This window comes from Salvelinus namaycush, chromosome 31 (assembly GCF_016432855.1).
Source record: "Salvelinus namaycush isolate Seneca chromosome 31, SaNama_1.0, whole genome shotgun sequence".
Lineage (NCBI taxonomy): Eukaryota > Metazoa > Chordata > Actinopteri > Salmoniformes > Salmonidae > Salvelinus > Salvelinus namaycush.
In genome coordinates this window covers 41,417,751-41,431,470 of record NC_052337.1, presented here as the reverse complement: position 1 = coordinate 41,431,470, position 13,720 = coordinate 41,417,751, and the positions used below count along the sequence as shown (strand labels likewise).

General features: G+C 40.1%; 1 protein-coding gene across 1 annotated transcript in view; it reads left to right on the top strand.

Annotated features, from left to right (window-relative positions):
- LOC120025627 (contactin-associated protein-like 4) overlaps positions 1 to 13,720 on the top strand; it is a 155,183-nt gene that overhangs the window by 133,188 nt on the left and 8,275 nt on the right. Inside the window, exons 18-21 of the mRNA XM_038970173.1 lie at positions 243 to 482; positions 1,473 to 1,703; positions 8,188 to 8,321; positions 13,051 to 13,138. Coding sequence (XP_038826101.1) covers positions 243 to 482; positions 1,473 to 1,703; positions 8,188 to 8,321; positions 13,051 to 13,138 — 693 coding nt within the window. The remainder of the gene's footprint in view (positions 1 to 242; positions 483 to 1,472; positions 1,704 to 8,187; positions 8,322 to 13,050; positions 13,139 to 13,720) is intronic.

The window sequence follows — 13,720 nt, the reverse complement described above, 5'->3', positions numbered from 1 at the left end:
AATTCAACTCCCTGAATGTGTTTTCCACTCTCAACTTTGTTTTCATCGTCCTGTCGTCGTTTAATTGACTTCTGTTCTTTAAAAAAAGTGTTGACAAATTTACGCTCCCGGGAGCGACGGGCGGGTGACATGTCAAATAACTCTGGTACTGTAGCCCTGCGTGCCCCATCACACAGAAGAAGATAAAAGAACAGATTTTAAAAAAACACAAGAACAATGCATTTTGTGTTGTTTCTTGGCAGGTGGCACTGCTTCCAGAATGAAAGGTTTCCTGGGGTGTATCCGCTCGCTGCAACTAAACGGGAGGACTCTGGACCTAGAGGAGAGGGCTAAGATCACGCCCGGGGTGAGTCCGGGCTGCCCGGGACACTGCAGCAGCTACGGGCATCTGTGCCAGAACCAGGCGAGGTGTGTGGAGAGGTACAATGGCTTCTCCTGCGACTGTGGCCTCTCCGCCTACGCAGGCCCCTTCTGCCAGAGAGGTAAATAGACTATGAGCATCACCTCGACCTCAGCCTCTGAGCTCTGAGGTTCTTCTGATCAACTCACTTGCCCTTGGGGCGATCAGCCATGTGAGAGGATGTACGTCGGTCCCAATTCACTCCATAATCCTCCTCTTTGGCCCCAACCCTTTCGATTTTTGCAGATAAGGTGGAAGCAATGTGGAGGAAGCTTCACCACTTTACTGCGTATACAGTACCTGTCTCTGACCCTTTAGATCTAGCTGCATACAAGGGTTAGGGGGAGGATAGGAACGATTTGGGACCAACTGGTGGAGCTCATATTTGTGCACTCAACAAAAACACAGGACATACTGTATTACAGTACAAGACTAATGTTAGAACTGTTGTTAGATTCTAAAGCCATATGTTTATTTAATTCCTTTATTATAAGGCTAATAGATACGGTTACCCTCACGGACCCTCATATTGAGCTTGAGGTCAAGCATTACTTTACAAGTTCTTACCAGCTGTGTGGATTAGCTATATCAAGGAGCTTGATATAGGAGTGTTTCTGTACATCCTTTGATGTCTCTGAGTCATCGCCATCAGCGGGTCACCTGTGTGATGCAGGCAGGCCGATTTGTACATTTTCAAGAATTCATAAGAATGACTTGGACCACTTCATGGTTAGAACATCAGCGGGCAGTCGCCATGGTGCTGATTGACACAATGCCACAGTGGTAGACTGTTGAGCATTAAATAGAATATTGTTCTGTAAGTAACATGCTGATTGTATGGTTTTATTTACAGTATGTCTGTTAAAAATAAATTGCAAATATGAACAAAGGCGTAGATTGTTAAATACATGAAAGTTTTTAAGTGGTTAATAGAGTTTACTCATGGACAGAATGTTAACAGATGTATAACAAAGTTAAAAACTGTTCTATCACAATGTGGAACTATTGGCCTATTCAATTCAACCCAAATAAATAACCACCGACTCCTCTATTCTGCTTTCCCAACCTCCAGAGGTCTCTGCTTACTTCAAACCTGGGACATCAGTCCAGTACACATTCAAGGAGCCGTACGAGCTGACTAGAAACACCAGCACTCAGTCCCAGTCCTCCTCCATCTACTCTGACCTGACGCTACGAGGAGAGAATGTCTCGTTTAGCTTTAGAACCACACAGAGACCTGCGTTACTGCTCTACATCTGCTCCTACTACAGAGAGTACCTGGCTGTGCTGCTCAACAGGAATGGTAAGAAGCAGAGAGATAAAAAAAAAAATATTAAAAGTATTTTCTGCCGTTTTTAAACATTTCAATGATTCGAAGTAACACACCTTTATTTAGCATTTACTGTACAGAGTGAATACAAATCTCTGTATCAGCTTGTAGGGTCTATAAAAATCTGAAAAATAACGGACATATCAAGTAACGTGAAGGTGTACATCTATTGTCATTTTGGAACTAAATATTACTACATCTAGAAAGGTTATTAACTTCTTGTCAATATAATTCCCAAATTAAACTGTCTCATACTCAATTCTTGCTCGTACAATATGCATATTATTATTACTATTGGATAGAAAACACTCTCTAGTTTCTAAAACCGTTTGAATTATATCTGTGAGTAAAACAGAACTCAAGTTGGAGCAAACTTCCTGTCAGGAAGTGAGAAATCTGAAATCGGGCACTCTGTTCTAGGGTCAGTTTATTAATTTGCATGTATTCTATTGGTCGACATGCACTGCATACGCCTTCCCCTAGATGTCAGCAAGCAGTGAGAATTGGAATGGAGTTGCTAGGCAGATCTGAGGCCATATAAGGGCTCTTGGAACCGGGGGTGCACTCTTTTCAACGTTCGCCATGACGCGAGACAGACCTCAGGATGGCATTCTGGAAAGCTCTCGTTATAGGCCTTAGATATATCCGGCTCTGATTTTATTCGATATAGGTGTTAAAAACGTCATAATGTAGTTATTTTAAACCGAGTTATATAATTTTATATCAGTATATTGCGATTTTCGGAATTTTCTTTGTGCTGCGTATTGAAGAGTTGGACACGTCTGGGCCACATAGCTAATGTTTGCTGCTAATTCCTAAGCTGAAGACTACATTCTACAGCCGGAGCAACGATTATTCTGGACAAAGGACAACTTGCCCAAGATTCTGATGGAAGCTCATCAAAAAGTAAGAACTATTTATGATGTTAATTCGTTGTTCTGTTGAAAAATGTAAAACTACTATTCCGCCATTAATTTCGGTGCGGTCTCACTTTAACGCACGCTGTATGTCGTAGTAACGTTAATTTTAAAAATCTAACACAGCGGTTGCATTAAGAACTAATGTATCTTTCATTTGCTGTCCAACCTGTATTTTTTAGTCAAGTTAATGATTAGTTATTGATTAGATTAGGTACCTCTCCCAAGATTTCTCCCGACATTTTCTTTGCAGCTTGGCTACTATTCTCATTGTATAACCACGATTTGTGCCGCTAAATATGCACATTTTCGAACAAACAATATATGTATTGTGTAATATGATGTTATAGGACTGTCATCTGATGAAGTTTTGAGAAGGTTAGTGAAAAATTTAATATCTTTTGCTGGTTTATTCGCTATCGCTAACGTGCATGAATCAATGCTGCTGTGTGGTTGGCTATTGTAGTAAGCTAATATAATGCTAAATTGTGTTTTCGCTGTAAAACACCTAAAGAATCTGAAATATTGGCTGGATTCACAAGATCTTTGTCTTTCATTTGCTGTACGCTGTGTATTTTTCATAAATGTTTTATGATGAGTATTTAGGTAATTCACGTTGCTCTCTGTAGTTATTCTAGTTGCTTTGGTGAGAGTTGTGATGGTGTCTGCAATGTAAAACTATGATTTATACCTGAAATATGCACATTTTTCGAACAAAACATATGCTATACAATAAATATGTTATCAGACTGTCATCTGATGAAGTTGTTTCTTGGTTAGTGACTATTTATATCTTTATTTGGTCGAATTTGTGATAGCTACCTATGCAGGAAAAAAATGGTGGAAAAAAAAAGTTGTGTCTTTTGCTATGGTGGTTAGCTAATAGAAATACATATTGTGTCTTCCCTGTAAAACATTTTAAAAATCAGAAATGATGGCTGGATTCACAAGATGTGTATCTTTCATTTGGTGTCTTGGACTTGTGATTTCATGAACATTTTATTATATGATATCCCTGTGGCTTTAGGCTAGGCTATGCTAGTCAGCTTTTTTGATGGGGGGGATCCCGGATCCGGGTTTGTGACTCGTTATTAACAGCAACTGTAAGAGAGAGAGAGATCATCGTTAGAAAGCAGGTCCTAATCTGGCTGCTCCTTTCCTTCCACTAGCACCTTTAACAGAATTCATTTGGATTAATTTGAGTCTCAAAGTCCCCGTAGACACCAGGCCTGTCAGACACTATTGACTCTCAATTCATGCACAGTAAATTGTTAAGGCTTTGTCTGTCTTTCTAGGAGAGCACAAACAAGACCTCTCAGGAGCAGTGAGAGGATAGTACAAAAATAATTATTTAAAGGGGCAATCAGCAGTTGCTATATTCATGTTTGGACTTGTAAATCAATCATATGTAACCATTTATTCTTGAAGAATATAAATGCCTCATGAGCTTAGTTCAACGGTCGCACCCCATCAGATTTGCCACCAATGCTCCTTATAGGACACATCACTGCGCTCTATTCTCCTCTGTAAACTGGTAATGTCTGTGTACCCGTCGCAATACCCACTGGTTGATGCTTATTTATAAAACCCTCTTAGGCCTCACTCCCCCCTATCTGAGATACCTACTGCAGCCCTCATTCTCCACATACAGCACCCATTCGCATTCTGTTAAAGGTCCCCAAAGCACACACATCACTGGGTCGCTCCTCTTTTCAGTTCGCTGCAGCTAGCGACTGGACCAAGCTGCAAAAAATACTCTTCATTCAAAGACTCAATCATGGACACTCTTACTGACAGTTGTGGCTGCTTCGCGTGATGTATTGTTGTCCCTACCTTGCCTTTTGTGCTGTTGTCTGTGCCCAATAATGTTTGTACCATATTTTGTGCTGCTACCATGTTTTGCTGCTGCCATGTTGTGTTGCTAACATCTTGTTGTCATGGTGTGTTGCTACCATGCTGTGTTGTCATGTGTTGCTGTCATTCTATGTTGTCGTCTTAGGTCTCTCTTTATGTAGCGTTGTGGTGTCTCTCTTGTCGTGATGTGTGTTTTGTCCTATATTATAATTTTAATTACATTTTTAATCCCAGCCCCTGTCCCCGCAGGGGGCCTTTTGGTAAGCCGTCATTGTAAATAAGAATTTGTTCTTAACTTACCTAGTTAAATGAAGGTTAAATAAAAAATAAAACAATCTGAACGGTCCCTCTCCAGTTATATAATAGTTGTTTCTTAGTCCTATGGTACAAATCATGTCATGGCTCAAATACTTCTAACCTTACAGTGCCTCAGTAATTGTGAACTATCTGATACGATTGCCCTCTGCTTAAATCTAAAAATGGGTCCTTCACACTTATTTAATAGAATTGTTTCATTTGTCCTATTGCGCAAATCGTTTGTCTATTCTAGCCCTTACAAATATTTGTTTTTCTACTGGATGTGTGTAAAAAAATGTATATATTCAAATAACAAATACATTGTCTGCTTAAAGTGTACAATTCCACCTTTGTATGAAGTGATCATTTGTGTGCAGCAGCGTCAACGAGGGTGTGTTCTCTTAAGAGGTGCAATACATTTCCAATCTCCCCATTCATTTGAATGTGAATGTGAATGTTTGTTTTTCTGAGATGACTGACGACACCAACACAGCCATGCATTACTCAGAGCCCCTCGGATACCTAATTCCTTCCAAATTACAAAAATAAATTTGATTTAATATCTCTGTTATTGATAGGGAATTAGAGATTAATCCTCTTAGTAGCTGAATGCTTTGTAGGCTTATGTTATGAAATCAGTCACTGTAGCCTTGAACATTGAGGAAATTTCCTTGAAATGCTACAGTATAAACAACAATTTGCCGGGTACGTCGTAAATGCTCCCCACATGGTAGCGATATTGTTCAGTGGCTGTCTGCATTTTAATGACAGTGATAGTGTTACATGTCTGTCACTGTCTGCATTTAACCTTTTACTGCAGTGGGCTAAATCCGGGTCACATAGATTGTTAGAAGTCTTAAACAAATCTCCTTTGACACAAAAGTATACACCACACGCACATGGTAATAGACTTAAAAAAAGAAGACTTGTATCATGTCAGATAAAGAGTTGAAATGTATAAAATTCTGAGTTTGCATCCCAATATTACACTTTATATACATCACAGAAGACTATAATATACAAAAACCGCTTGACATAGAAACACCAGATTTTCAGCAGGTTTTGGAGATAATGTTTATTAATTATGACGTTTAGAAAAATATTAATAACATCCCACCCATGAGGGCCACGAGGTAATTTGACAGCAGGAAAGGGCCACGTGGTTTTGATTGTTACGGTATACAAGTTATATCTCTATATAATTCGGAAGGTTACCTGGGTGTTATAATGAAGTGATATTAAACGTGTCTCTACACTGAGTGTACAAAACATTAGGAACACCTACCTAATATTGGGCCGCACTCCCTTTTGCCCTCAGAACAGCTTTAATTTGTCGGGGCATGGACTGTACAAGGTGTCGAAAGTGTTCCACCGGGATGCTGGCCCAAGTTGACTCCAATGCGTCCCACAGTTGTGTCAAGATGGCTGGATGTCCTTTGGGTGGTGGATACACACAGGAAACTCTTGAGCGTAAAAAACCCCAGTAGTGTTGCAGTTCTTGACACACTCAAACCGGTGTCCCTGGCACCTAGTACCATACGTATGCTCAAAATTGTTCAAGCTGTACATTTGGTGGGCAATCATTAATGGACAGCAATATTCAAATGTTGTCTCTGATTTTCAAGGAAATGTTAAGACTAAACCACTCAGGAACATTCAAATTGTTGCTAAGAAGGCAGCAAAATGAGAAAATGTTTAGGGGTGTGTAGACTTTCACTAGCGACTGTATCACTCGAAGGTTACCTACCTGGATGTTTTATAGATGTGATGTTAAAGTTATAAACTCAGCAAAAAAAGAAACATCCCTTTTTCAGGACCCTGTCTTTCAAAGATAATTTGTAAAAATCTAAATAACTTCACAGATCTTCATTGTAAAGGGTTTAAACACTGTTTCCCATGCTTGTTCAATGACCCATAAACAATTAATGAACATGCACCTGTGGAACGGTCGTTAAGACAGTAACAGCTTCACGACGGTAGGCAAATAAGGTCACAGTTATGAAAACTTAGGACACTAAAGAGGCCTTTCTACTGACTCTGAAAAACACCAAAAGAAAGGGTCCCTGCTCATTTCGGCATGAACATGCCTTAGGCATACTGCAAGGAGGCATGAGGACTGCAGGTTTGGCCAGGGCAATAAATTGCAATGTCCATACTGTGAGACGCCTAAGACAGCGCTACAGGGAGAAAAAACGGACAGCTGATCGTCCTCGCAATGGCAGACCATGTGTAAAACCACCTGCACAGGATCTGTACATCCGAACATCACACCTGCGGGACAGGCACAGGATGGCAACAACAACTGCCCGAGTTACACCAGGAACACCGGAAACAACGTTGCCTATGGGCAGAAACCCACTGTCGCTGGACCAGAAAGGACTGGAAAATAGTGCTCTTCACTGACGAGTCTCGGTTTTGTCTCACCAGGGGTGATGGTCGGATTCGCATTTATCGTCGAAGGAATGAGCGTTACACCGAGGCCGGTACTCTGGAGTGGGATCAATTTGGAGGTGGAGGGTCCGTCATGGTCTGGGGCAGTGTGTCACAGCATCATCGGACTGAGCTTGTTGTCATTGCAGGCAATCTCAATGCTGTGCGTTACAGGGAAGACATCCTCCTCCCTCATGTGGTACCCTTCCTGCAGGCTCATCCTGACATGACCCTCCCACATGACAATGCCACCAGCCATACTGCTCGTTCTGTGCGTGATTTCCTGCAAGACAGGAATATCAGTGTTCTGCCATGGCCAGCGAAGAGCTCGGATCTCAATCCCATTGAGCACGTCTGGGACCTGTTGGATCGGAGGGTGAGGGCTAGGGCCATTCCCCCCAGAAATGTCCAGGAACTTGCAAGGGCCTTGGTGGAAGAGTGGGGTAACATCTCACAGCAAGAACTAGCAAATCTGGTATAATCCATGAGGAGGAGATACACTGCAGTACTTAATGCAGCTGGTGGCCACACCAGATACTGACTGTTACTTTTGATTTTGAACCCCCCCCCCCCCACCCCCCCCCCTTTGTTCAGGGACACATTATTCCACTTCTGTTAGTCACATGACTGTGGAACTTGTTCAGTTTATGTCTCAGTTGTTGAATCTTATGTTCATACAAATATTTACACATGTTAAGTTTGCTGAAAATAAATGCAGTTGACAGCGAGAGAATGTTTATTTTTTTGCTGAGTTGATCTTTATATATCTCTTGAAAGGTACCTGGATGTTATGTATAAGTGATATTAAAGTTATGTCTTCACATATCTCTCGAAGGTTACCTGGACGTTAAATATAAGATACTGTATATTAAAGTTGTGTCTCTATATCTCCTGAAGGTTACCTGGACATTAAATAGAAGTTACTGTATATTCAAGTTTTGTCTCTATATCTCCTGAAGGTTACCTGGATGTTAAATATAAGCTGCAGAACAGTAGAGATGCTGAGGTATTCAGGACCAGCATAAGGAACTTGGCCAATGGACAACTTCACAGAGTCTCCATCAGGAGGATATCAGAGACTGTCAGCGTTCAGGTAATTTATTTTGTCACTATTAATGTAACTTATTCTCATTCAAAACAAAGACATACTCAGCAGTTACAGTGCATTCGGAAAGTATTCAGACCCCTTTACTTTTTCAGCATTTTGTTACATTACAGCCTTATTCTAAAATCTATCTACATATAATACCCCATAACGACAAAACAAAAATAGGTTTTTAGAATTTTTTTTACTGAATATCACATTTACATAAGACCCTTTACTCAGTCCTTTGTTGAAGCACCTTTGGCAGTGATTACAGCCTTGAGTCTTCTTGGGTATGACGCTACAAGATTGGCACACCTGAATTTGGGGAGTTTCTCCCATTCTTCTCTGCAGATCCTCTCATGCTCTGTTTGGGTGGATGGGGAGCGTTGCTGCACAGCTATTTTCAGATCTCTCCAGAGATGTTCGATCGGGTTCAAGTCCAGGCCCTGGCTGGGCCACTCAAGGACATTCAGAGACTTGTCCCAAAGCTACTCCTCCCCCGATTGATCAGTTTGGCCAGGCGGACAGCTCTAGGAAGAGTCTTGGTGGTTCCAATCTTCTTCCATTTGAGAATGATGGAGGCCACTGTGTTCTTGGAGACCTTCAATGCTGCAGAAATGTTTTGTTACCATTCCCCAGATCTGTGCCTCGACACAATCCTGTCTCAGAGCTCAACGGACAATTCTTTCGACCTCGGTTTTTGATCTGACCTTATATAGACAAGTGTGTACCTTTCCAAATCATGTCCAATCAATTGAATTTACCACAAGTGGACTCCAATCAAGTTGTATAAACATCTCAAGGATGATCAAGGGAAACAGGATGCACCTGAGCTCAATTTCGAGTCTCATAGCAAAGGGTCTAAAATACTTACACTACATTTCAAAAGTTTGGGGTCACTTAGAAATGCTCTTGTTTTTGAAAGAAAATAAAACATTTTGTCCATTAAAATAATATCAAATTGATCAGAATACAGTGTGGACATTGTTAATGTTGTAAATGACTATTGTAGCTGGAAACGGCTGACTTTTTGTGGAATATCTACATATACCCATTATCAGCAACCGTCACTCCTGTGTTCCAATGGCACGTTGTGTTAGCTAATCCAAGTTTATCATTTTAAAAGACTAATTGATCATTTGAAACCCCTTTTGCAATTATGTTGGCACAGCTTAAAACTGTCAACAGTGAAGAGGCGACTTCGGGATGCTGGCCTTCTCGGCAGAGTTCCTCTGTCCAGTGTCTGTGTTATTTTGCCCATTTTAATCTTTTCTTTTTATTGGCCAGTCTGAGATATGGCTTTTTCTTTGCAACTCTGCCTAGATGGCTAGCATCCCGGAGTTGCCTCTTCACTGTTGACGTTGAGACTGGTGTTTTGCGGGTACTGTTTAATGAAGCTGCCAGTTGAGGACTTGTGAGGCGTCTGTTTCTCAAACTAGACACCCTAATGTTCTTGTCCTCTTTCTCAGTTGTGCACCGGGGCCTCCCACTCCACTTTCTATTCTGGTTCGAGCCAGTTTGCGCTGTGTGTGAAGGGAGTAGTACACAGCGTTGTACGAGATCTTCAGCTTCTTGGCAATTTCTCGCATGGAATAGCCTTCATTTCTCAGAACAAGAATAGACTGACGAGTTTCAGAAGAAAGTTATTTGTTTCTGGCCATTTTGAGCCTGTATGTAACGGCTGATTTCCTCCTCTTCGTCTGAAGAGGAGTAAGGATCGGACCAAGATGCGGCATGGTAAGTGTTCATGACGATTTTAATAACAAAAGCACTGAACGCTATGAAATACAAAAACAATAAACGAATACGTGAAATAACAAAACCGAAACAGTACCGTGTGACGAACAAACACTGACACGGCAACAAACACCCACAACTCAAAAGTGAAACCCAGGCTACCTAAGTATGATTCTCAATCAGGGACAACGATTGACAGCTGCCTCTGATTGAGAATCATACCAGGCTGAACTCAAAACCCCAACATAGAAAAACACACATAGACAGCCCACTCCAACTCACGCCCTGACCATACTAAATAAAGACAAAACAAAGGAAATAAAGGTCAGAACGTGACACTGTAATCGAACCCACAAATGCTGAAGCTCCAGATACTCAACTAGTCTAAAGAAGGCCAGTTTTATTGCTTCTTTAATCAGGACAACAGTTTTCAGCTGTGCTAACTTAATTGCAAAAGGGTTTTCTAATGGTCAAATAGCCTTTTAAAATTATAAACTTGGATTAGCTGACACAACATGCCATTGGAACACAGGAGTGACGGTTGCTGTTAATGGGCGTCTGTACACCTATGTAGATATTCCATAAAAAATCTGCCGTTTCCAGCTACAATAGCCATTTACAACATTAACAATGTCTACACTGTATTTCTGATCAATTTGATGTTATTTTAATGGACAAGAAATGTGCTTTTCTTTCAAAAACAAAGACATTTCTAAGTGACCCCAAACTTTTGAACGGTAGTGTCTGTAAATAAGGGTTTCTGTTTTTTATTTGTAATACATTTGCAAAAATGTCTAATAACCTGTTTTCACTTTGTCATTATGGGAGATTGTGTGTATATTGATGAGGGATAAAATATATTTGATTCATTTTAGAATAAGGCTGTAACGTAACAAAATGTGGATAAAGGGATAGGGTCTGAATACTTTCCGAATGCACTGTACCTTAGTGCAGTGGTTCTCTCGTAGGGTGCTAGTACTTGGGATACCTGACCTGTCCACAAGGGGTACTTGGGAAGATTCATAAGAGCATATCCTGATGATTGGTTGCACATGAAGAGGTAATGCAAGCAGAGCAAAATGTAATAGAGTGTAGCATAACCTAAAAAGATTCAGAACCACTTTCTTTTTGAAAGTCAGCAAGAGGCAAGTACAGACAAGTATGTCTATATGCACAATGTCTAAACTGCTGAGGTGTAAATGTAAGTGTATACATGTTAGCAGTGTGGGATCTGTGTCGTGGTCAGTAAAAGTAATTAAAAAATAACAGAACATCACTCCCAACAGATTTAGATATACAGTGAGATGTGATACAACGTGAGTATAGCGGATGAAGAGTGATGCAGGTTTTGCATACAGTAGTTCTGCTTCTTAAGACTGCAGCTATCATGAAGTCAAAGTCCTTTGTCAACATCACAGTAAGCGAAAACCCTAGGCTGTGCTGCAGAGCTGTACTTATTCAGAATGCGCAGACACATTCCAACTCTCAGCCATTAAGCGGGCACACTCATTCACAATATAAAGACATTTCAGGCAACATGAATGAAAAGGAATAGGATAGAGAAGAGTATAGAGAAATCATTAGAAGTTTAAACGTACAGTAGTCTTCCCAAGGGGTTGAAATCTGTGAGGAGACTGGCAGAATATGTTTTTAAATTTCATGAGTTGTAACACCAAAGTTGGTCATCATTCTTCTCAGCAATTCTTCGAAAGACACATTTGGACAGCAAATTGAGTTTTTTTCCCCATATATAGTAAACATGATTAATTAGATCATTCCAAAGTTCTGTTCGTTCTTGCCCTGATGTGATCGGAACATGCCACTCTAGTTAACATGATATTAACCCCACTGCAGCACCCGTAGCTATTTTTAATTACAGTGTAATGTTCTTAACTAAGTACTCTTCATTACAAATTGAAGATCATGGCTTGCTGGGTATTTTCTGAAACAATCCAGGTAAAGTGTTTTTAAAACCAGGGATCAACCCTTCTTTGAGGATTTGAACTACAGTACAGAAATCCAACTGTAACGGCAAGACCATACAAACACGCATATTTAGACACCCCATTTATACACCTCGTAATGAAAGAGTGCAAGTCCAATATGTGGGAATATTGTAATGCACTAGACTTCCATACTATTGTCACGTTCGTCGTATGGAGGAAGAGAGGAGGACCAAGGCGCAGCGGGATAGTAATACATTCTTCTATTTATTTACCGAAACGAAGAACACTTGACAAACTATACAAAAAACAACAAAACGAACGTGAAGCTATATACGAAAAGTGCAGACACAGGCAACTTACACATAGACAATAACCCACAAAATCCCTAAAGAATATGGCTGCCTAAATATGGTTCCCAATCAGAGACAATGATAAACAGCTGCCTCTAATTGAGAACCAATCTAGGCAACCATAGACATACAAACACCTAGACTAGAAAACACCCCATAAACATACAAAACCCCTAGACTAGACAAAACAAATAAAGCCCCCATGTCACACCCTAACCTAACCAAAATAATAAAGAAAACAAAGATAACTAAGGCCAGGGCGTGACAACTATTCTCATAGTGGACAACACTCGTAAGTGTTTACTTCCATGCTTCTGACCACCCAACAACATGTTCGAGTCTGACTACTTCAACAAAAAAATCTATTTTGTTAAGCTACTGTCTGGCATTCTCAGCTAAACTGCATCAATTAGTGTAAGCTTTGAGTAGTAATCACATTTTCAATAATGTAAGTTCAACTCGAAAATCTGTCCAAGCTCTAGCACTATTTTCCTTTTTTAATTGAATGGCAGAGACTGAACAGCCAAGCGATGATGTGTTTAAAGTACTTTGAAGAGCAGGGTTTAATTAAAACCCTCTAAATGGAAGAGTACATTCTCCATCATCTGAAACATGAAAGTGTAAATTGTCTTTTTTTTAATCCCCAATTTGACTATTCAACAAAGTGTTTACAGGTTTTATTTTGCTTTTTTTTTTTTATAGATTGACCAGCACAGAAGGGAAGACTTCAATCTCACATCTGATACAGAATTCAATGCTATCAAGTCAGTTGTCCTTGGGAAAGTGCAAGGTGAGAACTATACAGATGTAGGATCTTACTTTGATCACTCTTTTGTTGCTGAGAATTTTCCTGCACGGCAGGAAATGCAAACTTCTAGTGTATTCGAAGTTTAAAAAAGGCTTCAAATGTTTGTCATTTCCACTTTAAAATGTCAGACTTCATGAAAATTCATTAATTACAATCCACATAATAATTCACATTTCCTGTTGCTGCATGATTATTTTTATGCTGTAGAAAACTGGCTCAAATTAATATCCTACATCTGTACGACAGGATTATTAAAATGATGAAGGAGAAAGCCATTGAATAAAGAATGCTAAAAGGTGTTTGGCCGTGTCTCTCGAACACAGAACTAAAGAGCTGGTTACAATCCCACTCACCAGAAGCTTTTATATCAAATAAAAATATGGATGGAGTCATTATGTATTATTATGTGCATTTTAGTGCTATATAGGAGGATGATAAACTGCTGGGGCAAATGCACATGTATTACAGTATTGTTTGTTCAGTCAGGCAATCAAAATTCGACATGACATGTTATGATTGGTGCATGTCTGTTTACTTAAAGTCTGAATAATATCGGCTTGATGC